This window comes from Lepidochelys kempii, chromosome 15, assembly GCF_965140265.1.
Source record: "Lepidochelys kempii isolate rLepKem1 chromosome 15, rLepKem1.hap2, whole genome shotgun sequence".
NCBI lineage: Eukaryota > Metazoa > Chordata > Testudines > Cheloniidae > Lepidochelys > Lepidochelys kempii.
In genome coordinates, this window is record NC_133270.1 from 8,892,286 (window position 1) to 8,917,461 (window position 25,176).

The following is a 25,176-nucleotide window of genomic DNA, read 5'->3' on the forward strand; positions in this document are numbered from 1 at the left end:
CAAGCATCTGCCTGCACTGTGCCTGGCTGTAGCCAGTCCTTTCCTTTTCACAGTCACGTGCTCCCCCAGACATTAATTAAAACAAAAGCAGCAGGAAGCTTCACTTTGTGTGAGAGAGGCTGGGCCTCCTAGCTCCAAACCGTGTTGAGGCCCTGTATGAAATTGCTCATCAGCTTTGGAGTGACGGCTTCATGTGTGTGCCCGCTGGCGTCTGGCTTCAGACTGCAGCCACTGCCCAATGTCACTGGAAGAAATGCACTCAGACAACGCCTCCCTCCCAACTCTGAGTCAAAAGTACATTGGGGCTGGGGCTCCATACAACCCTGGCATAGCTTCTTTGACTTCACCAGAGATTTCCCCCCGTGGCCTCCATCCACGGCAAGGCTACAGATTTGAAAGTAGCATGTGGCAAGTAGGAGCCCAGAATATTGCGGAAGATGATAGTGTTACCTCCAAAGTCTGCTTTGCAATTTCAAATGCAGACACCTCCACCACCATCTATGCAATGCTCCCCCATGAGCACCTTTCCTTCCAAAGCGCTCTCCTCCCAGAGCCTCCAAACAAGCTTCTGCACCTACAGATACCCTGGTGAAAGGATGGCATGTTCCTTACATTTACTGCCCAGAGCCACAAGCATGCGTCACTGTGTCCTTAGCATGCAGAGAAACAGCCGGGTCTCCCTGGATTTACCTTCCATACTCATCAATCCCTCTAAGAGCAATCTGCCAGCTGTAGCCAGAGCACTCTGCTGCTTACCTGTAGCTTGGACCATTGAATCCTGCCTACGCAGCGGGATGCATTGCGCCAGCCATGCTTTGCTCCGTAGATCAGCTCTGTGTCCCGCAGCTGGTAGGTGTCTGTGGTTTCAATCTCCTTGGTCACTTCTTCCAGCCTCTCCATGTGGGCCTTGGAGCCAAACCTGTGAACATGGGGAAAGGGGAAGTGACCAACTCCAATTTGTAGGGCAGCGGATAGCGCTGGATGCTGTTTGTACACAAGTATGCAGTCTGGTTCCGGTACACGTACACACGTGCCAGCTGGAGGTAACTCTGGACCAATCATGATTATTATGGGGTCAAAAGTTCCCCTCTGAGCCACGGGTCCGATTCTGAGATGCCACATTGTAGGATGGAATTCTGTGGAAGGGAATCTCCCTGGCTGCACCTGTGCATGACGGTCTCCAGACAGATCAGTATGCCACATGCATGTACACCTGCTTGCGTACCCAGCTAGACATACACACAGAGCACGGATGCAGACCACTGGAAGCACAAGGTTGTCCAACATAGAGCCGCACCATTATGGACCTATAAATGCACGTCTGCAGTCTTGTGCTCTTTGGAGGCTAGCACGGATTTCAAATGGCCTGGCCGTTGGGTGTGCACGGAGCTGGTGCGTGCAGAGCTAGTGATCCGACTATCGGCTAACTCTGGGCACTGCAATTTGATCACACCACCAAGTCTGAGTTTGCACCCAGCTTTGACGGTAACAAGTCAGAGGTATTTTACTGCACTGCGTAGCTCCCGTTAAAAACCCACCAGCAACACCACCCGCGAGTGCCAGAAGACTTGCCTCTTTATGGAGGAGTAGTATTGATCAATGAAGTCCTTAGCCAAGGGGAGCAGCTGCTCTTTTGTCCTGGTGTCTTCTGGTTTCCGGACATGCTGGGTGGGTGTCATTATTGAGCCCATGCAGATCTGCTCTGTGCACGCACTGGCCTGCAAGGACGGAAGGGCCGCATATGAACCATAGATTACTGGATGCACCACTGGTTACGCTGACATGGCCAACAGGATGGGCTGCACGAACGCTGATGAAATGCCAGCTCTGGATTTGGCACAAATGGTGATATTTCCAGTGTGGTTGCTTTCACATGTGCACTTTATTTTGTGGCGGGGGGGAGGGAGAAGGCACTGATCTCAGGCATACGACTGAGGGATGTTCCTCACCCTATCTGACCTATAACCGTGCCTCGGGCAAGTGAGATTCATAAGAGTCCAACCTAAATCTCTGTTACAGCTCCATGTTCACCCTCTCTCCTGCAAGCTGGTCTCCATACCATCCGTGGAGGAAACAATCGCATTGCATCCTCCTTTCTGCCAGCAGCAGGCAAATGCCTTCTTTTCAATGCTTTACATCCAGCCACTGGCAACTGCTGGGAGGTAACAGACACCCACCTCCATACCTTACTTTCCCATCTCCACACTCTATAGTAGCCCTTCCCTTACACCATACCTCCCCCTACTGTAGGGGTAAGCACCTCTGCAACATTTCCCTGCGGAATCTACAACCGATCGGCCTAGAAGTCTACCCCACAAGCCATTTCATTTACTGCTATTGCCAAGAAAAGAGAACACCGGGACTGAAAGAGGGATAATGCAGGTGGCATTTCTAATCATCCCCACCCTCATGTTCCACCAGCATTTGAAGGTTCAGAAGAGCTGAGTTGCCTCTTTTTGATTAATTCTAGCCTAGCCCACGACAGAGCAGCTCATTGAAGGCCCCATGGCAGCCCACAAGATGGGCTCACTTATTCAAAGCAACTCTAATTCTTCCAGTTAAATCGGGTTTAGAGACATTGATTTGGTCAACTACACTCAGAAAACATTGGCCAAAACAGTCAGTCCCACTCACCATGGCTGTCTTGAGTTGTAAAGTGTCATGAAGCACTGAGCCAGTCTCCCAGTTCTTGACTTTGGCAAATCGTGGGCACTTAGAAGGGCTTCCATTCACCAAGTTCTTTGTTGGGGACTGTCTGCCAGATGGTGGTGGCTGGAGGAGAGAAAAAATGATGATGTGTCAGACTATTGTTCACTGATTAGTTACAGGAGAAGTGTAGGATGCAACAGCAGATGGATCTTGGATTAATGGACTTCTTCACCTATGGAGGCCTGGATAACATAAGTGAGACTTGTGTGGTCTTGACCTACACCCTAGTGAATATTGTACACAATAAAATTATTTTCAAAGTCTGCTTTGCAGTTTCAAGTTCAGACACCTCCACTTCCATCTACGCAACCCTCCCCCATGAGCACCTTTCCTTCCAAAACCCTCCCAGAGCCTTCAAACAAGCCCCTGCACCTATAGATACCAAGGTGAAAGGATGGCAAAAAATTTACTCTGGATAGCTGCAAAGTTAACTCTGTTCAGAAGAAGCCTAACCTTGAAAGAGGAAAGAGTCACTGAAATTAATTAATAGATCATTTAGTCCATTCCCTGTCAATGTCAGATTTTCTCCCTACATTACCTTCACTAGTGGATTATCTGCCATAGTTTTAAATGCACCAAAGCCAGTGCTGGTGGGTTTGGCTTCTCTAAGGAAGGTTGTCTTAATATCTGACAATAACTCTACGGGAATGAACAGAAAGCAGGCCTCCCCAGTGTCCCTTTATGCTGGAGAAATGTAAGGCTAAGGAGAAGCATCGGGAGGAAGTGAAAGGACTTCTGAATTATGTGTACTTGGACCACGCCCCTCTCACCCCCACTTCCTAAGTCTCCTTGATATCCTATGTAGGTGTGTGCCAAACCAGGATCTCAGAGGGAACCTCATTGTGCAAGACACAGCAATGAACACACTTGGCTTGCAGAGATCCTGTAGTGACACCAGGGAAAAATGAGTTCTAGTGAACTTCAGAGGAAATCTGCTTTGGCAGACAAACTCCATGAAGATGTGAAAAGCTCCACACCAGATTGCTCCTGGAAGGGGAGATATGCCATCTTGGAATTAGATCTTTCAGCAGAGCGCAGTGTTATCACGCGGTATTACTAAGGCCTGGTTGGATGTTCCACGGAGAAAAGATCTGGTCCCAAACTGGGGCATCCTATCCAAATCCACTCAAGTTTGGGGAAAGTTTGGAGCCAGAGCAAAGCTTGGCATCTCAAGGCATTCTCTGTAAAATAGATCTGAACTGCCGAAACTTTGGGGAAATTTGGATCTGGATCCAGACATTGAATCTGAACTTTGTGGTTCAGGTCCATCTCTGAGGTTATGTCTACACTATAAAATTATGTTGACTCAAGTTATGCAAGTCAACATACAGCCACTGCAGTAATTAAATTGCTTTTTTCATGTCCATATTATGCTCCTTGTATCACTGGTGTACATCGTCATCGGGAGCACATGTATCGATTTAATTGTCAGTGTGGGGCATTGTGGGATGGCTTCTGAAAGCCAGCAGCGGTCAATGTAAGCAACACAGTGTCTGACACTGCATCGACCTCACTAGATCAACCTAAGCGCTATGCCTCTTGTGGATGTAGAGTTATTAAGTCGGCCCAGCGGGCAAGTTACATTGATGGCAATGACATTTTAGTGTAGAGGCTTACAGAGTTAGGTTGACGTAAGCTGCATCACGTCAACCTAATGCTGTAGTGTGGACCAGGGCTAATTTATACCAAGATTTAAAAAAACAAAACTCTTTGCATTGATAATAAAAAGAATATGGAAAAATGCAGGATATTCATGCTCCTTCTCCATGATCCTGTAGAGATGCTGGAGTCCTATGCTCGTGACATCTATACACATCATGAAATGGTTGCGATGGCACAAATTTGGCATTATGACCTCACTGAATGGGGGAAAGATCAGCTGTGATGAAGAAAGCCCGTTTTTCAACATGACTAGCTTTGCCGGTGAGCACACACTGGAAGGAAAATGATGGAACCCATATGAACAACACGTCGATTAAATATTTTAATCCGATGTTATTAGAAAGCCCTTTAAAGGATCTAGTCACTTAAGATTCATCTGCGGCTCTGAGATCTAACTTTTCCTCCCTTCCACATTGAAATGCAGACAAGGAAACTGCCTTCACTCTTCAGAGGGGGTCACTCACTTGACACATTTCACAGGCCAGATAGCTGTGAAGATAACTGGTGAAGGACCCCCAGCCATCACTTGACCACCACAAGAAAAGGCTTATGTACTAAAACCCACCAGGGAAGGCAAGTCATCAGACATTCGAGCAGCATCCGCTCTTAGAGCTGCAGCAGGAATTAGAATGAGAGCTCCAACTGTCTCCTTGGGCCTCAGCCTGCTTTGCATTTCGTTGCACTATGCAGAATTCTGCTTTCTGTCGCACTGATGAAAATCCAAAGCCAACCTCCCTCTTCTCAGTGGAACAGCTCCAGCAACCGAGAACAGCATTTGCCCTGAATGTCCTGCTAGATCACTTTGCTCCATGTGAAAATGTATCTGCTTTACAGAAAGGCGGAAGTGTTTAATGGAGAACAGCAAAGCCAAAGCTTCTGCCCATGCGTCTTGTTTAGGAATGCTCTGAAACCACATTGTGGCAAGTGCAGGAGTAGCCATGTATGACCTGGGTTCCTGAGGCAGGCTAGATAGCAGCAGCCACATGACCATACTGTACTAGCTCGATCTAGGCGGCGGCGATTTCACAAAAACCTTCGACAAGTTAAGTTTTTAAAAGTGTCTTTGATGCCGGAAAATGGGGATTTTGCTACTCACTACAATGACAACAGGATCAGTCGCAGCATCTGGTACCTTCCTCCATGTGCACGTGTCGGAGGAGAAAGGTAACACCATCTGATACTACCGGATCATATTCCTTAGTTCTCATGGACTCTGGAGTCTCTCGCTTTCCCTGCTCATGCTCTGTTGGGCAGCATGTGGTCGCCTCAGCTCCTGGAGTCACGTGATTAAATGATGCTCTCTGCTTTCATTGTTTTAAAGTGAGCCTCTAGCCCTCATGGTTGCAGAATACAATTTGAAAATGGGAACCCTAATGGCACAAAACCTGTAGGCAAATCAGAAGAGCCCCAACATTTATCATTTTCAAAATTTTGGATTTTTAAGCCAAGCTCATGGCTTTTGGGGGCCTGAGTCATAATTTTTGAATGCTTGGGGATGGCCACGCTGTAATCTTCTTTCCTACACACCTGCCTCCTTCAACAAAGCTCAACCATTTGTGGGCCAGCAACACTACTGCATGCCAGCTGAATTAACCGGAACTGCACCACTGAAATGCACTGAGATGCGAATTTGGCCCTTTATTTCTCTGGGGATGAATTTCCCATGAAATCCATGGGATTCATAACACTTTAATTAAAATTGACACTTGAAACCTCCCAAAATTAAGGTTTCTCCCCACCCCCACCAGACATAACACATTGCAGCGAACGAGCAAACACCTTATGCATTACTGTGACATTCATGTTTCCTGACTGCAGAAAGCAGATCTTTAACCAGATCCATGGAGCTAAAGTACCCACATGTTCCCAGAGCATTATAAAGGCAATCGTACAAATGTTCCGATCTTTAGCAGTGGCCCCAACTAAAAACCTGCTGCCAAGCACGAGTGAACTTTGGGTTATTTGAAATTTGGATCCAGCTGTTCAAGCTTGAGCCCACCTTAGATACTCTGTTCTGCTTGATGTTTTCCCTTGGGGCATTCTGTGAGGTTAGTGAAGTACTTGAAGGAGTGTGTGAGTGTGTTAGATGCAGTGGGGAAGCATATGTGAAAAGACAGCGGCAGTGATTCATTATGCCACGCTAAACAGGGAAGGATGTGTCCTCTAACGGCTTGGGAGAAAGCACCCAAGAGAGGCTCTATCGCTTGGATTGGCAATTGTGTGCGGTGCGACGGGAAAGAAACTGATGACCAGCAGAAAAATGCGAAGTGCTTTTTGCCTCTCCACTCAGCCTCATTGGTTTGCATGCTTGAAACCAAACATTACCCGGGGTTCTGTCAGGGGGGTGATATTATCACCTTTTATGTTTTAATTAGGTAGCACTGATATTAGCCACTCAGGTGTGGGACAAATGGCGAGATTAATGTAGCAGTCAGGGGCGCACATGCATTATGCAAAGGACTTTTTACAACAGAGCATGTTATCATAAGTACTAAGTGTGCAGATTAGTGATCCTTCTGTGGTTATTACATATGTATGTGCGAATGCAATCCAGCCCCCGAGTGTTTGGATTCCTCGGGTGTGTGGAAAAAACAGGGGAGTTTATCTGTTGGCACAAAGGGGCCGGACTGCAGGTATAGGTACCCCACGGCCAGGGAATACCCCTGACACAAGGGGGCCTCTACTGCAGGGGCTGCCTTTCCCCTCTACAGATGGCCCTAGTGCAAAGGGCATTTCAGAGTGGGCCAAGGAGCGGTGGTTCTAGGGCAGAGCCAGGCCTAAGAAGGGAGGGGGTCTGGCTGGACTGGTCTTACTCCTTGGCAAGCAGGGTTTTAGGGACCACTGTGGTACAACTTCAGGGAGCTCGGAGAGCTGGGTCAGGGGCTGAACTTCCCCCCGTAGTTCTGGAATCAGAGATGTGCAAGTTGGGTCCTTTCTGTCCTGCACAGACCCTAGGTACCTGCCACCATTAGCATCAGTGAGTGGAGAATTGAGACTTGGGGGCACCTCATACCCACTTTGCACTAACCTAGCAAGGACATAAATGACGGGGCATGATGGGAGGTGAATCAGGCCCAATATTTTGTCTCACCAAGCGGCTGGCTGCAGCTGAAGATTGCCTCTATGTACAACCAGCTTAAAAATCAGTTAATTCTTTCAGAGACTCTTTTTATGAATAATGATTTGTTTTACACTGTTCTAGGGCCCTATAGCCCTTGGAAGCTTGAACCCAACATTCTTCTCTCTATCATACAAACAGATAGACCCGCCCCCCACCTCTTGTTATTGTAGGGTTCCTCACAAGAGCTAGTATTGACTAAAGACAGTGCACTGAGGACCCAGCCCAATGAAGTCAGGGGGCATCTTTCCATTGACTTCAGTGGGTCTTGGACTGGGCTCTGACACCTTTGATCTGGGAATGGCACAGGGAAGGAATTGCATGAGTTTGCACAAAGGTCAGAAGTGAGAGTTGCTCCCAATCAGCTTCGACATTGTGCCATACAGGTATTTTGATGAGCGTTCACTCACCTGGTGAGCTACTCAATCAAATCGAGCTTTGAAAAAAGATTGGTGCAAACTTCCTATCACTTGCGTTGGCCGAACGAGGGCCCAGTGTTGCCAGCGCTATCGAGCGTGGTGCTGATTCACAGCCCTTCCCACTGAGTTCTTCCGGGGGAAGGATAGCTCAGTGGTTTGAGCTTTGGCCTGCTAAACCCAGGGTTGTGAGTTCAATCCTTGAGGGGGCCATTTAGGGCTATGGGGCAAAAATTGGGGATTGGTCCTGCTTTGAGCAGGGGGTTGGACTAGATGACCTCCTGAGGTCCCTCCCAACCCTGATATTCTATAAATCAATGGAATTGCCCATGGCAGCAAGCGCTATGCTCGGCCATGTTCGCAGCACTGGGCCCCAAGAGACCACTCAGTCCAAGCACTTGGCTCGGCACCACATAACACTGATCATCTAAACGAACGCCTGACCCTTGGTAAGCCCCAGAGAAGCTTCAGTATCTGGGAGGAAACAGATCCCAGACATGGCTGTGAGGAAGACTGAGTGCAGACTGCAGTCAGGGTCAGCACCAGGGACGTGCATAACAAGCAGGCATGCGGCTGTGTCATGGGGTGATCCTCCGTGAGTCTCTGTCACCTTAGACACAGACCACTCTCACTCCAGGTCACCGTCACCACCACCGTGTTTATTGTAGCCTTCTAGCAGACTGTAGTACAGATACACAGGTCCCAGTCAGCTCCCCCTCTTACCTGTGGGGAGAGAGGGGGCAGGACTAGCCGCAGCCAGCTTTGCTCTCCTTCAGGTTCTCCACCCCCCTTTCCAGGGCTTCCTTCCTCTCCATTTATCTGCTCACAGGGGCTGGAGTTGCTTCCCCCTCTAATTAGCCCTCCACATGTTAATGTATCCTCTTTTAGGTCCCAATTAACCTACATTGGTGGGGAGTTGAGTGGCAGGGTGCTGAGTCAGCTCCTGTCACAGGCTGTAAGGTCCACCTTCAGATGCAACCCCTCCCGGCCCTGAACCCACACAGACCAGCCTTGCATGGCACAGCAGAAGTTCTCAGGGTGGCTGTTGCGGGGCGGGGGGGCAGGGAAGGGAGGGAGAGGAGATGTGGAAGTGGTGAGCGTATGGAGAGACCAAAACTGCGAGTGGAGGAGGATGTATAATGACAGGGATAAGACGGATAAAAGGGGAGCCTGCACATCGAGTGGAAAAAAAAATGAGTTTAATAGCAGCTTAAGGCTGGGGATTGTAGCAGCACTAACATGGAGAGAAATTAAGCTCTGAACACAGAAGGTTACAAAGTGCTGATAAGTTTCAGAGGAACAGCCGTGTTAGTCTGTATTCGCAAAAAGAAAAGGAGGACTTGTGGCACCTTAGAGACTAACCAATTTATTTGAGCATGAGCTTTCGTGAGCTACGGTATGCGTCCGATGAAGTGAGCTAGCTCACAAAAGCTCATGCTCAAATAAATTGGTTAGTCTCTAAGGTGCCACAAGTCCTCCTTTTCTTTTTTCAAAGTGCTGATAGTCACAGACCCATGCAAGGAGCTCAGCAAAGAAACAGAGAGACGGCGCTTACAGGCACAGGGGAAAGGAGCAAAGCAGTAACTTGAGCTTGGCTGGGAGAGGAGTCACAGCACCTACTGACAACTAAACGGAAAGAGTGAGGTTTAAACAGGGAGGTCACTCCGGCGACCGAGTGAGGTGTGTTGTGGTTCTTGGACTCACCTCCTTGTGCCTAAATATTACAGCACATATGGCAAGATCAGCTACACTGTTATGAGAACCAGATCATCTGCAATACGGGGCTGCATTTGCGTGAGATAAGGACAGATTTTCAGACTTTACTCTGAACTGTCTGGCTTTCCTCACTCTAAACCAGCCACTGAACCTCAGGGAAGAGCAGTATTTCCTGTGTGCACGCCCCCCTAGATTGTGTGCTGGGGTGTTTCTTGTATTAATAAATATTTAAAAGCCCTTACAGTCTATTTTTAAAAATCTTTATTTTGGGACTCGACAGGGGATCTTGCCCTTAGAAAGATCATAGCAGATGTGGCGGAGCTAAAAACCAACCCATGATCATGTGATTTTGGCAGGTGTCACCCATCCTGGATAGGTTTAAACTCCAGGAACAGGTTGAGATGTTTAGAAAGGTCTCCTGGGGCCCCTTATTTCCTGGAGGCACAAGAAAATACCACACTTCTAAATCATTGTCCCCCACAATGCCTGCCTGCACTGCATCACTTCACGAAGTGTGCCCGAGGGCTCAGTGGAGAGTTAAGCTCTCCACAAAGGTACCAAGCACCCCTGCATCTTAGTCACTTCAGTGGGAGTTAAGGGCACTTGTCACTGGTGGAAGATGCTCAGCACCTTTTAGGGTCAGGTTATCAATGAGCAGGGAGTGCCCCAAGCAATGGAGACCCTGTGTTGTACGGACAGAGCAGCACAGAACGAGGCTATTTTAGAAAGACTTATCCAGTAGTTCGGGCACAGGACTAGGAGTCCAGACCTCTGAGTTACGTCCCTAACTCTGCTGCAGAATCCCCACGTGACAGGAGCAAGTCGTGCCCCCTCCCAGGGCTGGATAATGGCTCGGTGGAAGGACCGTGCCGATCGCAGCTATTTTACATCTTCTCCTGTACTGTGAATGTTTTGGAGCAGGGACCATGTCACCCTGCTTGTTAGTACAGCACCTAGCACAGTTTGGCCCTGATCCTGATCAGCACAGCAGGGCCCTGATCTGGACTGGCACTACTGGAATATAAATAATGGATATAAAAGATTAATAAGACTTGGGCTGGCGAGAGTGGTCTAACGCCAGCCCAGAGGGCAGGAGCCAATCAATATAGGTACGAAAGAAAGATAGCCTTATGTGCACGCCATCAAAAAGTGCCTGCCCTGCCGATGTTTCCTGGACGGGAAGTGGGGGAGGAGGTCAGGCCCTTGGTTTCAGGAAGTGACTGAGCTGAGCAGGGGCAATACTGGTTTTGCTGGACTTCTTCATTTGAATGTTCATCTGTTTTTCCCTTTGGAAAGTGTTCTTTGACGCATGGCCGACCGTGAATTACAGCTGGGGGAACCTCGGGAATGGGATGGTCTGAGCACAGGGCTGGGTGCCAGGAACTGCCAAGTTCTAGCCCTGCCTCTGACACTGGTCCCACCTGAGAACTGCATATGGCCCAATAAGTCCAGAAGCCAAATTCCACACCACAGAATTCATAGAATATCAGGGTTGGAAGGGACCCTCAGGAGGTCATCTAGTCCAACCCCCTGCTCAAAGCAGGACCAATCCACAGTTTTTGCCCTGGATCCCTAAATGGCAAGGTGGTGTGAGAAGCAACGAATGGTTGCAAAGTGCTAGGAGATGAAAAGCACGTTTTGAGCATTGGCCTGCTAAACTGAGGGTTGTGAGTTCAATCCTTGAGGGGGCCGTTTAGGGATCTGGGGCAAAAATTGGCGATTGGTCCTGCTTTGAGCAGGGGGTTGGACTAGATGACCTCCTGAGGTCCCTTCCAACCCTGAAATTCTATGAAATACTATCTGAAGTGCTACATCAAATTATATGAATGCAATGAGAAACATGCTTCACACCACTAAGGGCTTTGCTGGCAAGATGCCTGTTGTTAAGAACGTGCCATCCCTTTTGGCTCTTTTCTTGTCCCGCTCTGGACACGGATTGGAACAATGGGGAATCCTCAGCTCTGCTGAGGACTGGACTGGACACAGCTCTTCTGCCACTTATGCTCTACACACCGAGGAGAACCTTCGGCAGCGACTCCTACCCAGTGTAAGCTGCAGCCCTACCGTCAGCAATGGGATCCCATCAGCTACATGGCTTCTGGACTGAACGGGCCAGACTTAGCTCGCAGCTGCACAAGTGCGATCCCATTGCAGCAAATGGGGTTGCTCTGGAGTAACCGGGCCACACCGTCGAGATTGGGCCTGTGCGGTCACTTGCTCAGAGAAGGGCTTGAGCATTGCACCTTGGAGCACGGAAAATGCTGCTCCTATGGGGACCCGACCCAAAGGAGCGATTCAGGCTTCAGTGACCTCCTCCTATGCTACCTTATACCCAGGAGCCAGACCACGTCTGACTGTGGCTTTACGAGAAAGGAGACTTGCATTGGCTGCTGTCAGCTGAGGTATAAAAGCCCACTGCTCTCAGGGCACACCCCACACCCCACCCTGCTGAGCTCCTCGTCTCCCATGGAAATCAATGGCTTTTGAGGGAGCAGGATCAGTCCCTGCATGTGCTCCCTTCCCACATGGAGCAACCATTACAAGCGGATTGCAGCCAGACTTATGCTTCTACACCGGCTCCCATCCCCGCCAATCACCCCACAAGACATAGGCACCTACCTGCTCCTTTTCCAAGTAGGGGTTGTTCAGGACGATGGGCGTGTCACTCTTCCCCCACAAGTCATTGAAAACTCGGTCATTTTCCGCACCGGCTGGCGCAGGTTTCTGGGACTTGTCCACTTCCCTGAAACTGAGGGTGGGGAATATTAGTCATTTAGTTCCCAAAGCCACGTGCAGCTTGTTCCCCGTCAGAGCCCTCAGACTGCTCAGCCTTAGAGCAAAACTTCCCTGCCTACCGCATGGGGAACGAACCGGAGCCGGGGTGCACCCAGCAGGCAACCATTGCTACCCTTTGCCAATTGCTTAGCTACAGGGCTGGCTCTGGGCAGCTTCCCGCAGGATTGAAAACTTGCAAGAGTTTGAAGGGGCGGGGTTGAGGGGAGGAATTGAAAACTCCCCACACTGGCAAAGGATCACCCTGTGTTAGCGTGACAACAAACAATGGGAGTTTTGCCAGTTCCTAAAATTGGCAGGAAGCTGAAGTCCTCACTAGGCCAAGGTAGTGAAGTGATAATCATCCAGTTTACATCTTTGCACTCCCGGGAAGGCATATTCCTAACCCTATCATTCGCTACGCCAAGTGCTACCACTCCCAACCCCAGCCACCGTGAGAACCAATAAAGAGTGGAGAACCTTTAGCCAGACCTCATTTTAAGTTATATATACAATGCTCTCTGCCCCATGCTGTCCAATGGAATAAGAACAAAGAGCATAATCGAAGTGCTCTTAATACACAAATGCATCAAAACAAATTAGGGGCCCTAGTTTATAAACAGGATTGGAAGGAAAGGGGATAGAATATCGGGCTGATGGCGGTTATTCTAAAATAGCTTTGTTGGGGTGGGGGGAACTTGTCGCTTAAGTGGAACATAAGTGGGAAGCAACAAACTGACATGGCTCTCAGGGAGGTGAGTTTGATGCTTTCAGAGCCTGATCTTGCAAATACTTGTGCATGTAAGTAACTTTACACAGTGAATTCCACTGAAGTGAGACTGCTCACATGTGTAAAATTACTCGTGTTTCCAGGACTGGAGGATTAATGTGCTAAGAGACAAGTACTGCAAGAAAAAGAACATTGCAATTGTTACCCGTGCTGGATCAGACTTAATTTAAGACTGACACAAAGAAATACTGGTTTTGTTTAAAAAAAAAAAAACAAAAAAAAACCACAATGCAGAATTGACTTGTGGAACTTGCCACCACAAGATATCATTGAGGATAATTATTTAGTAGGCTCCAATAAGGTGTCTAAGCGTTACTGCAATAGGAATACTAAAACAAAGATAATGAAGAATTAGATAGTTATACGAGTTATAAGAATATAATCCAGTCAAACCAGCTAGGATAAAAATGTACAAATGACATCAGCTCTCATGATTTAGGACAGAACCCAGCTGTTTACAGCCCAGGGTTGGGAAGACATTTCTTCCGTAAGAATGCTATTATTTAGTTGCCCACTGTTACAGTTTTATAAACGACTGGACTATTGTTCTAATCCGCTCTGGCAATTCCTTTCTTTCTCCATAGGACTGATCTGTATTCCCCTGACAACATCGAGCACTGAAAAACTATTCCTGTTGCAAATCTGGGGCCTCATCCAAAGCCTACTGCAGTCAGCGAGAGTCTTCCCATTGACTTTAGTGGGCTTGGGATCCGGCCCCTCATCAGGAATGAGGCACTCAAAATGTAATGTGAATAGGTGCCCTGATCACGAAGCCACTTGCAGCTTAAAAAGAAGGGAAACACCCCGAGCAAATTAACTTTCAGGAGGTTTTCCCCATGCATGTGGTTTTTGGTATACAGGAAGTAAAGCAGCTTTCAGTTTAATTCTTTGTCTTCCAACTGCTCCAGAAGTTCCTAGTTCATTTATGGAATGAAGTTGAGCCCTCCAGCAGCCAAGATGTTACACCACATCCCGGGGCTATTTTCTAAACACTGGGTAGCCTTTGGGTAAAAGCCTCCACTTTATATTTCCAACAGAATTCAAGCCCAACATGGGGTTGGATTTTTAATTGAAATTCCCATCTGTCATCTCTTCAAGGACGGAATTGTTCTTTTGCTAACTTGGCTTTTACGCACATGTGAAAGGGTTTTGATCAGATAAAATAACCTCACCCGCCATTAATCTGGTCTATTCAAAGTCAAAGACCAGCGTAAAAGGATGCGTACGTGCTACATGCAGAATATCGCATGCACCAAACGCACTGCGAACATTCTGCATTGGGCTGTTGCCATGCCTGCCAGCCAGGCTGGGGCCCCGCTCCTGAGGCAGTTTACACCTATTGGGCCATGCCACAAACCCCTCTGGGGCTGTACAGAAGAGCTGGTATCGCAGGAAGAGAATACAACAACTCTTCAGAGTAGGGACTGAGCTTTGGTAGTTATATGGCCCCCCCATTACTCTACTATCCAAACACCCTTCTGGGCACTAGTGTATTTACCTTCACAATACCCCCATGAGGCAGGGCAAGGCTGTTATCCCATTGTAAAGATGGGAAACTGAGGCACAGAGAGGCTAAGTGACTCACCCAAGGTCACACAGGAAGTCAAGCTGAGCCAGGAATTGAACCCAGAGGATCTTTTGAGTCCCAGGCTAGTGCCCCTAACCATTGGACCATACTTCCTTTTATTCTCTGTTTGTTAGCACAATCAAGCCCTATTAGTCTTACTGATGCCTCCAAGGCTATTATTATTATTTATTTGTATGCATGTCGCACCAAGACCACACAGAGGTTTTTGGGGGACCTAGGGCAAAATCTGAAACCGAGGGCTCCCCCCCTTCCAAAATTACTACCATAGAATCATAGAATATCAGGGTTGGAAGGGACCTCAGGAGGTCATTTAGTCCAACCCCCTGATCAAAAGCAGGACCCATCCCCAATTAAATCATCCCAGCCAGGGCTTTGTCAAGCCTGACCTTAAAAACTTCTAAGGAAGGAGATTCCACCACCTCCTTAGGCAACGCATTCCAGTGTTTCACCACCCTCCTAGTGAAAAAGTTTTTCCTAATATCCAACCTAAACCTCCCCCACTGCAACTTGAGACCATTACTCCTTGTCCTGTCCTCTTCCACCACTGAGAATAGTCTAGAACCATCCTCTCTGGAACCACCTCTTACGTAGTTGAAAGCAGCTATCAAATCCCCCCTCATTCTTCTCTTCCGCAGACTAAACAATCCTAGTTCCCTCAGCATCTCCTCATAAGTCATGTATTCCAGACCCCTAATCATTTTTGTTGCCCTTCGCTGGACTCTTTCCAATTTATCCACATCCTTCTTGTAGTGTGGGGCCCAAAACTGGACACAGTACTCCAGATGAGGCCTCACCAATGTCGAATAGAGGGGGACGATCACGTCCCTCGATCTGCTCGCTATGCCCCTACTTATACATCCCAAAATGCCATTGGCCTTTTTGGCAACAAGGGCGCACTGCTGACTCATATCCAGCTTCTCGTCCACTGTCACCCCTAGGTCCTTTTCCGCAGAACTGCTGCCTAGCCATTCAGTCCCTAGTCTGTAGCTGTGCATTGGGTTCTTCCGTCCTAAGTGCAGGACCCTGCACTTATCCTTATTGAACCTCATCAGATTTCTTTTGGCCCAATCCTCCAATTTGTCTAGGTCCCTCTGTATCCTATCCCTGCCCTCCAGCGTATCTACCACTCCTCCCAGTTTAGTATCATCCGCAAATTTGCTGAGAGTGCAATCCACACCATCCTCCAGATCATTTATGAAGATATTGAACAAAACCGGCCCCAGGACCGACCCCTGGGGCACTCCACTTGACACCGGCTGCCAACTAGACATGGAGCCATTGATCACTACCCGTTGAGCCTGACAATCTAGCCAACTTTCTACCCACTTTATAGTGCATTCATCCAGCCCATACTTCTTTAACTTGCTGACAAGAATACTGTGCGAGACCGTGTCAAAAGCTTTGCTAAAGTCAAGATACAATACATCCACTGCTTTCCCTTCATCCACAGAACCAGTAATCTCATCATAGAAGGCGATTAGATTAGTCAGGCATGACCTTCCCTTGGTGAATCCATGCTGACTGTTCCTGATCACTTTCCTCTCATGTAAGTGCTTCAGGATTGATTCTTTGAGGACCTGCTCCATGATTTTTCCGGGGACTGAAGTGAGGCTGACTGGCCTGTAGTTCCCAGGATCCTCCTTCTTCCCTTTTTTAAAGATTGGCACTACATTAGCCTTTTTCCAGTCATCCGGGACTTCCCCCGTTCGCCACGAGATTTCAAAGATAATGGCCAATGGCTCTGCGATCACAGCCGCCAGTTCCTTTAGCACTCTCAGATGCAACTCGTCCGGCCCCGTGGACTTGTGCACGTCCAGCTTTTCTAAATAGTCCCTAACCACCTCTTTCTCCACAGAGGGCTGGCCATCCATTCCCCCTGTTGTGATGCCCAGCGCAGTAGTCTGGGAGCTGACCTTGTTCGTGAAGACAGAGGCAAAAAAAGCATTGAGTACATTAGCTTTTTCCACATCCTCTGTCACTAGGTTGCCTCCCTCATTCATTAAGGGGCCCACACTTTCCTTGGCTTTCTTCTTGTTGCCAACATACCTGAAGAAACCCTTCTTGTTACTCTTAACATCTCTCGCTAGCTGCAGCTCCAGGTGCTATTTGGCCCTCCTAATTTCATTCCTACATGCCCGAGCAATATTTTTATAGTCTTCCCTGGTCATATGTCCAACCTTCCACTTCTTGTAAGCTTCTTTTTTAGGCTTAAGATCCGCTAGGATCTCACCGTTAAACCAAGCTGGTCACCTGCCATATTTACTATTCTTTCGACACATCGGGATGGTTTGTCCCTGTAACCTCAACAGGGATTCCTTGAAATACAGCCAGCTCTCCTGGACTCCTTTCCCCTTCATGTTAGTCCCCCAGGGGATCCTACCCATCCGTTCCCTGAGGGAGTCGAAGTCTGCTTTCCTGAAGTCCAGGGTCTGTATCCTGCTGCTTACCTTTCTTCCCTGTGTCAGGATCCTGAACTCAACCAACTCATGGTCACTGCCTCCCAGATTCCCATCCACTTTTGCTTCCCCTACTAATTCTTCCCGGTTTGTGAGCAGCAGGTCAAGAAAAGCTCCCCCCCTAGTTGGCTCCTCTAGCACTTGCACCAGGAAATTGTCCCCTATGCTTTCCAAAAACTTCCTGGATTGTCTATGCACTGCTGTATTGCTCTCCCAGCAGATATCAGGAAAATTAAAGTCACCCCTGAGAACCAGGGCATGCGATCTAGTAGCTTCCACGAGCTGCCGGAAGAAAGCCTCATCCACATCATCCCCCTGGTCCGGTGGTCCATAGCAGACTCCCACCACGACATCACTCCTGTTGCTCACACTTCTAAACTTAATCCAGAGACACTCAGGTTTTTCTGCAGTTTTGTACCGGAGCTCTGAGCAGTCATACTGCTCCCTTACATACAGTGCTACTCCCCCACCTTTTCTGCCCTGCCTGTCCTTCCTGAACAGTTTATAACCATCCATGACAGTACTCCAGTCATGTGAGTTATCCCACCAAGTCCCTTGCGGCGGCGAACCAGCTGAGCAGCAGGGGACAGCAGAGCAGCATACAGCAGGAGTTTGCCTGGGTTTGGTGAGTATCCGAGTGCGTGTTTGCTGAGTAAGTATCCGAGTGTGTGTTTGCTGGGAGGGCAGTGTGAGAGCCTGAGCGAGTGCCTGATTGGCTGGTAGCCTGGGCGGCTAATCTTTCATTACTACCTTGGTAATGAAGGATTTCAAAAAGAATACTCCCCACTGAAATCAAGAAACCAAGGGTGCAAAACCAATTAGAGGGGAGGCCTGAGGAAAGCGGGGCACCGGGAAGTAAGTGCGCCCTGTATTCACTCCACAGTGGCAACTCCTGTCCTTGCAGGGCTGGGCATTGCAACCTGGTGCATGGGATCGCAGCGCAACTCAGGTTTGGCCAGGCTGCCCTTCCCTCAAATTCAACTTGGGGGCCCTTTCAAATGGGAGACCTGGGGCAAACTGCTCCTTTTGTCCTCCATCCCTTGCCGGGCAGCCCTGGGTTGCACCAATGAGGTCCCAACCGGAACTGGGACCCCACTGAACTAGGTACTGTAAGGACACCTAGGCCAGGTCTACGCTACATACTTAATTGGGTAGAACTACATTGCTCAGGGGTGTGGAAGGGGAAACAGAGGCACAGGAAAGTCAAGGAACTTGCCTAAGGGCACACAGCAGGTCAGTTGCAGAGCAGTAGATACTACCCAGGGCTGGAAAGCTGCCCCACTGAAGTCAAGGGGAGTTTTGCCATTGACTTCTCTGGTACCAGATCTTCTGAGTCCCAGTCCATTCACCTATTCGGTCTACTGAGTTTGCTTGGCAGTAGGAGTTCTCGAACTTCCCTTGCAATGACAAGAGAGAGAACTGACTGCTCTGATTCCTAGCAGCTCATTTGGATGAGCCAATAAGAGCTTGGAAGTCTAAAGTTTTGCACCGATGCCGTAAGTAACACCTAGTGCAGAAAGCAGAAGGGTAGGATGCTGTTGGGAACAGGCAGAATGCAGCCAAAACCCTCTGTGAGCTCTCTGTGCATGAGGAGGAGAGAGAGTGTGTGTTCTTCTCGGCTATGCAAGAGAAATAGGTTTCTTTTCCCACCTCACTTTGCCCTGGGGCATTGCTTTCAGCTTTCCTCTGGCCGAATCACCCACCACCATCAATAATATGGGCCACAGGGAAGTTGGTAACTGACTCTCTTTCACTCTCTCTCTGGGTCTTCCACATTCTCAGGTGGCGTTTCCGGCTGTGGGGAATATTTCCAGCTGAGAAGGAGTTGCCACCCTCAGCTCCAGTCACAACCAGCCGTGCCAGGTAGCGGCTTACGGTCTGCAGTGCTGAAGAACTGACTCCCCAGTCTTTCCTCTCCATTACCTGGGGTCAGACCAATGTTGACCTGCTTTTCTACACAATCAGGCCAAAGGATCTCAAAGCATTTTACACACCAGCAGAAAGAGGCGATCCCATGCTGCCCAGAGCAATGAAATGCAACCGCCTGTGGGGCTGAGGAATTTTGCTAAGATTTTGGATTCACAAATAAGTAACTGCGGTGGCTGCGTTTAGAAGTTTGTGAGCCGTATCTTTGTATTCAATAAGAGTTTGTTAAAGGTACTGAATAGATTCTGAACATGCCCTTCACTAGTTGGTGTTAGAGGAGAACAGACATCGGGCCAAACCCTAAAGCCTTTACTGACACAAAACGCCGTTTGTCATTGGTTGGGGTTTGGCCAGGTTCAGAAACCGCATCATAGAATGTTCTCCCCAGCTGGGTTTCCAATGCACAAAGAGCAACCAGAAGATCTGGTCAGCATGAAATGTCTTATTATAGATTAATTAAGTCAGCACACAAAAAGGACAAAAGAAAGATCTCCATGAAAGAGCTAAGAGAGAGCGAGAGAGAGTCCCCTCTCTAGAGAGAAGAGTCCTTGGAGACTCAAAGGGGCAGAACAAAACAAAAGAGAGAAACAGTCATATCACTGCAACACCGCATCAGTCAAGGAATTCTCCTCGGGTATCAGTCAAGGTCTTTTTCCCTGTGGGGACATCCAATAAATATATGCTCAGTCCTGCTGGAACATAAGTTGCAGGGTGCGGTGATCTTGTGGCTTCCTGTCAGCATCTCCACCTGCCTTAAACTTGGGCTAGGGTTGCTACACTACATTCTATTTACATTCCTGTGATGGGTATGTTCCATATAATTACTGGTGCCTGGTGACTTACCGGCTGTACATTCTCCTCTCCGCAGCCCAGTCATCAGACCGCGAGCAGAACAAATGCTGGCTGCCACGAACAGGAGCAGCTGGCTGCTCTTCTCTTTAAAGACAATGGTTCAACATACCCAAAGTTTCCACCTTTGGTTACCCTCTTCACTCCTCTTAGGATCCTAAGAGTTCTGTATGCTCAGGGGACGTATTCCTGTGTTGTTTCCCGGGGAACCGAGACCTTGCATATTCTCAAGTGTCCCTTATTTTTGGTCAGTGAATCATCATGAGCTGTATCAGCCCCAGGGCTAAAGCCTGGACTCAATTAAGTAAAGAGCTTTGCCATGGACCTCAGTAAGAGCAGCCATAGGTTCCTGGGAAGTAAATCAAGCCCCTCGCTCAGCCACATGACACTACATCAGTGCGCTCCAATTTTTCCCTCCCTGGCAATTTAATGATGCTGCTATGAAGTATTTTATAGAGAGTTTTATCATTTGAAAGGACTCTTCAAACAGGATCTAATTAATGGGGAAATGGAGGCACCAAGAGGTCAAATGATTTGTCCAAAGCCACTTGGTGAATCAACAGCAGAGTCTGGAATAGAACCCAGGTGTCCTGATGACTCACCCATATCAATAGAGCACATGATCTCCCAGCTTGCAGGAGACTGCACAGAGTACCTTAAACACATCAGACAGCACACTGAAGTCATTCCCGTCTTTGACACAGAGCTGCAGCTGGATAGACCCCCGCATGCAATGCTCCCTTCTTGGGCACAGCAGCCTGGCTGCAATGCTGCCTGCTGGCAGAACATCTGCCCTAAAGAGGACAACCCACACTGTAGAATGTATCAGGCCATGTGGACCCACGCACAGGATTTTGGATAGCCCTGCTCCAGTGGGTTTCTCAACTATTAAGCAGGTTGGACATTTGAATAGATGGAATTCAAGGCACAAAAACAAATGTAACCGTTCAGGGAAAAAACACTACAGCATCTTGTAAGACTAGTCCTAAGCAGTCTGCCTTTTTAGGGCTGGTCGGTGAAACGTCAACAGAACACTGCTCGGTCAGATTGTGCGGTTCCCTCAAAATCAAAACACTTTACGAACGTGGGTAATTTAGACTGGCATTTAGTTTTAGAGGAAAAGCCATTCTGACAACCTCAAAACATCCCGTTTCAACACTTCCAGAAAGAAGTGTTTCCATTTTTTGTTTGTAATTTTTTAAAAAAAAAATGTGTTTAGAATATTATGTATATCATAGTACAAAATGAAAAAGTCAGAATCTGAATGTTTTGACTGCCCCCAAATGAACTTTTTCCCCCCAGAATTTTCCTTCATGAAGAATTTTTAAAATGTTGCATGTCATTCAGGTACAGAATGAAGCCAGATTTCTCAATCCTTTGTAAAACAACTTCCGTCCTCCACACCAGTCTACCTCTTACTATGGTGTTACTCTTCTTTAGGCCTTTACTGCCTAAAACTACCATCTTTCTATCTAACTACGGGTGACTGGATGGCATCTAATAACTGAGGCATCTTCCCAGGTGAATACAGACTAAGGAAGCTTAGGACGCAATTTAGTCACCTTCTGCCAGGTGCAGTCTTAGTGACTTCTTGTATCGCTTACGTAACCCACACACCTCCTGGGTGTGGTGTTCTGTCCCATCTAGTGGCACCAAGACCACTTAGAACCCGGGGGGCCAATCTGAGCCTGAGAAGGAGCCAGAATTTACCAATGTACATTGCCAAAGAGCCACAGTAATTCGTCAGCAGCCTCCCCATCAGCTCCCTGCGCCTCCTGCCCACCGGCAGCCCCGCCAATCAGCGCCTCCCCATTCCTACCCGCACCTCCTGATCAGCTGTTTCGTGGCTTGCAGGAGGCTGGGAGGGGGAGGGGGAGGAGCAAGGGCATAGCAGGCACAGGGGAAGAGGTGGAGTGGGGGCAGAGCCAGGGGTTGAGCAGTGAGCACCCCCCGGCACATTGGAAAGTTGGCGCCTGTAGCTCCAGCCCCGGAGTCGGTGCCTAGACAAGGAGCCGCAGATTAACCTCTGAAGAGCCGCATGGGGCTCCGGAGCCCCAGGTTGGCCACCCCTGACTTAGAGAGAGCTCAGTGAGTCTGCTCTACAGCCCTAGCTAAAGGCCATGTGGCTTTTAGCTCATGCAATAGAGGCTTCAGGGGTCCCAGGTTCAATCCCGCTCGCTGACGATCAGGGTCTGTTGGTGTCAAAACCCTGAGGTCCTTACTCACTTTTTACTCAGGAAAAACATTCACTGATTTCAGAGGGAGACCGTCTTGAGTAAGACCCTCATTACTTGACCCATGATTAATGAACTCCACATTTGCGCCATTCCTTTCCTGCTAAAGAATCTCCAAAGCTCCGCAAAAGGGAACTGGCTTCATCCTGAAATGCCACCATCTCTGGACTACGGAGCAACTGTCGCTTAACAACATGTGCAATAAGAAAAGGAGTACTTGTGGCATTCCTTCTCGTTTTGCAGATACAGACTAACATGGCTGCTACTCTGAAACATGTGCAATGTTACACAATGGTTCAGGAAGAGAACAACATGGCACCCAGTTACAAAGGCGGGAGGGAATTAGGTAGGCAGAACACAATTAGTAACACTAGACTCTAGCTGAGACTAACACCTTCATTCTGAGACTGCATGCCACCGGACCGTTAGTGACCGTGAGTGGTCGGCACCTCAGCTTTAGCTCTTGTCCAAAAGATGGCCTCTTTAACATCACAGTGCCCCCTTAACGCCACATGGAGGCATATGTTCAGTACTGACCTCGGACGAAAGAGCAAACATCAGCACCTGCAATAATTGGGATTCACCTGGAGATCTCCCATTCCCACTCTGACTAGGACCAACTGGAGATCTGAAGAGGTCACAGCTGCACTTAACCACTGTCTAATTCTTCTAAGGGTTACTCATTTTATAGGCATTTCAATGGGGTCTGCCACTACAGAATCTGTCCAGTCTCCCTGGGTTTTCTGTGCTTGTCCCTTTCTCCATATGATCAGGCCTCCCCAGTGCACCAGCTCTGTTTTAGACTGAGCAGATAGCACAGGACATGAGTTGACCATCTTCAGCCCAATGTAGTGGTGGGTAGGGACTGGGGTGACTGTCCCACATCTCTCTCGAAGGTGAAACCACTCTTTGACCCACAGAGCTGCTCTCTGCCAGTTTCCCTGCAGAGTTTCTGCTCTTCTATGTCGGTCTAAAACCTCTAGCATGACCGCGCCCCAGGATTTCACCCCCAATGCAGTGCCCTTTTCGTTTTTACAGGACTTCATGCTCCCTCTCAGCCTTATACTAGCCTCCGAGTGAAGCCTGTGCCAGAGTTTTTCTCCAGAGACCCACTTTAAAGCGACCCAAGGATGCTAGTGTGCTCCTTGAGGTGTAGTTAAACACTAACTTCTTCAGGGCCACTAATTCTTGCTGGTTCTTGGGATAGCTGCTTAGGACAGATTCCACTGAGGAGCTAGGATTGAAGCACCCTCAGCTCCCACTGACTTCAATGAGAGTTGAGGGTTCTTACTACTTAGTTGTAGGTGGGGCTCAGCACCCTCGGGAATAAAGTGGGAGACAGCTCTCTCTGCTCTTTAGCCTCTCTTCAGAAGCTGGAGAATTGAAGCCGTTCACCTTCCCTCACCATGATTCTGCATGAAACCTACTGATTCAGCATTTAAAAGAAAACATGGGCATTTTATCATGGAGTTTATTGGAGCTGGTTGGACTTTTTTTTTTTTTTGCAGAAAGTTAGGTACTCCAGCTAGTGAGCCCAGCCAGAGAGGAGAACAGAGGCATGAGACAGCCAAACTGTAACTCCCAGGAGGCACCAGGGAGTGCCATTTCCAGGTAGAAATATTTTTTTTGGTTTCAGGTTCGTGTTTTGTCAAAAAGTTGACGTTTACCACAGACAGCTGATACTGGTCTCAAAAGTTTCAAAGCCACCGTTTTCCTTAAACAATTTTTACAGAAAATTTTCCACTTCCTTTCGATCCTTTTACAAGGACAAGGCTCCTTTCAGCTGCATGGCTTTCAGTGTCTTTTGTCTCTTCCCCCTCCCCTACCCTGCTCCCAACCCTTGCAAGCTTTCAAACTTAGACTAATTCACCAGCCAACTCCCTGGATTCACCCTGGCTTATTGCCATCCTAGCATGGCAAACCATTCATTGGGTTTATCCTCAGGTGCGGTCTCCTCTACAATCAGCCTTCCCTTCCTCTTCAGCAATATCACCGTGAGTCTTTGTGGCGTCACAGACCATTCCACAGAAGTTGTTGCAATGTCACAGTCGCGAACAAAGGAGGGACATAGAGAGAGACTGATGTCTAGCAGGTCAAGTAGGCGTATAGGGGTCAAGATTCCTGGGATCCACTGCTCCTGATTCTGCCACTGACTTTCTCTGTGATGCCAGTGACTCCCTTAGGTCAACAGGTTTCCAAAAGCGACCGCTGGTTTTGCATCTTTCTGTTTCTGAGTGCGCAACCTGAGACACCCACAACTTCGTTTTCAGAGGAGTGGAGTCCTTGCAGACCCCACGAACTACAGCTGGAATTTAGGATGCTCAAGACCTCTGAAAATCAGGCCTGCTGGCATTTCAAGCCATGGACCCAAACACTGGGATTGCCAAAATCAGTGACCCGCTTCTGAAAACATTGGCCTTCACTGCTCTGTGCCTCAGTTTCCCCAGCTGTAAATTAACAATCACCACCTCACAAGGGGCCTGGCAGACTCAGAGTATGTCCACACGGCAAAAACCACTCTGTGGCAATGAGTTTCAGAGCCCAGGTCAACTGACTCAGGCTCACGCTACCAGGCTACAAATAGCAGTGTAGACATTTGGTCTCAGGCTGGAGCTTGGGCTCGTCTTACAAGATTTCAGAGCCCAGGCTCCAGCCTGAGACCAAATGTCTACACAGCTATTTTTAGCCCCAGAGCGCAAGCCCCTCAAGCCAGAGTCAGTTGACCCGGGCTCTGAGACTCACTGCTTTGGGGTTGTTTTTGCTATGCAGATGTACCCGAAATGTTTGTAAAATGCTTTGAGATTCTTGTGGAAAGGGGCTAGAAAAGGGCAATGCATCATTGCTAATAAATGGCCAGGAGGAGAGAGCTAATTGGGAAGGAGCCTGCTACTGTGAGCACACAAACACCAGAACAATTAACAACAATTAAAAACACAGGGG

The 25,176-nt window shown here is 48.4% G+C and overlaps 1 protein-coding gene across 5 annotated transcripts in view; it reads right to left on the minus strand.

Annotated features, from left to right (window-relative positions):
- Positions 1–25,176, minus strand: part of NOS1 (nitric oxide synthase 1) — a 140,519-nt gene that overhangs the window by 33,861 nt on the left and 81,482 nt on the right. For 4 of the 5 annotated variants that reach the window (XM_073312326.1, XM_073312328.1, XM_073312325.1 and 1 more), the window contains exons 3-6: positions 12,241–12,370; positions 2,635–2,772; positions 1,573–1,718; positions 757–919 (exon numbers count right to left, since the gene is read on the minus strand). In XM_073312326.1, the coding sequence (XP_073168427.1) occupies positions 757–919; positions 1,573–1,718; positions 2,635–2,772; positions 12,241–12,370 (577 nt within the window). Of the gene's footprint in view, positions 1–756; positions 920–1,572; positions 1,719–2,634; positions 2,773–5,467; positions 5,647–12,240; positions 12,371–25,176 lie in introns of those variants that run through there. The other variant, XM_073312329.1, reaches the window with a different exon arrangement.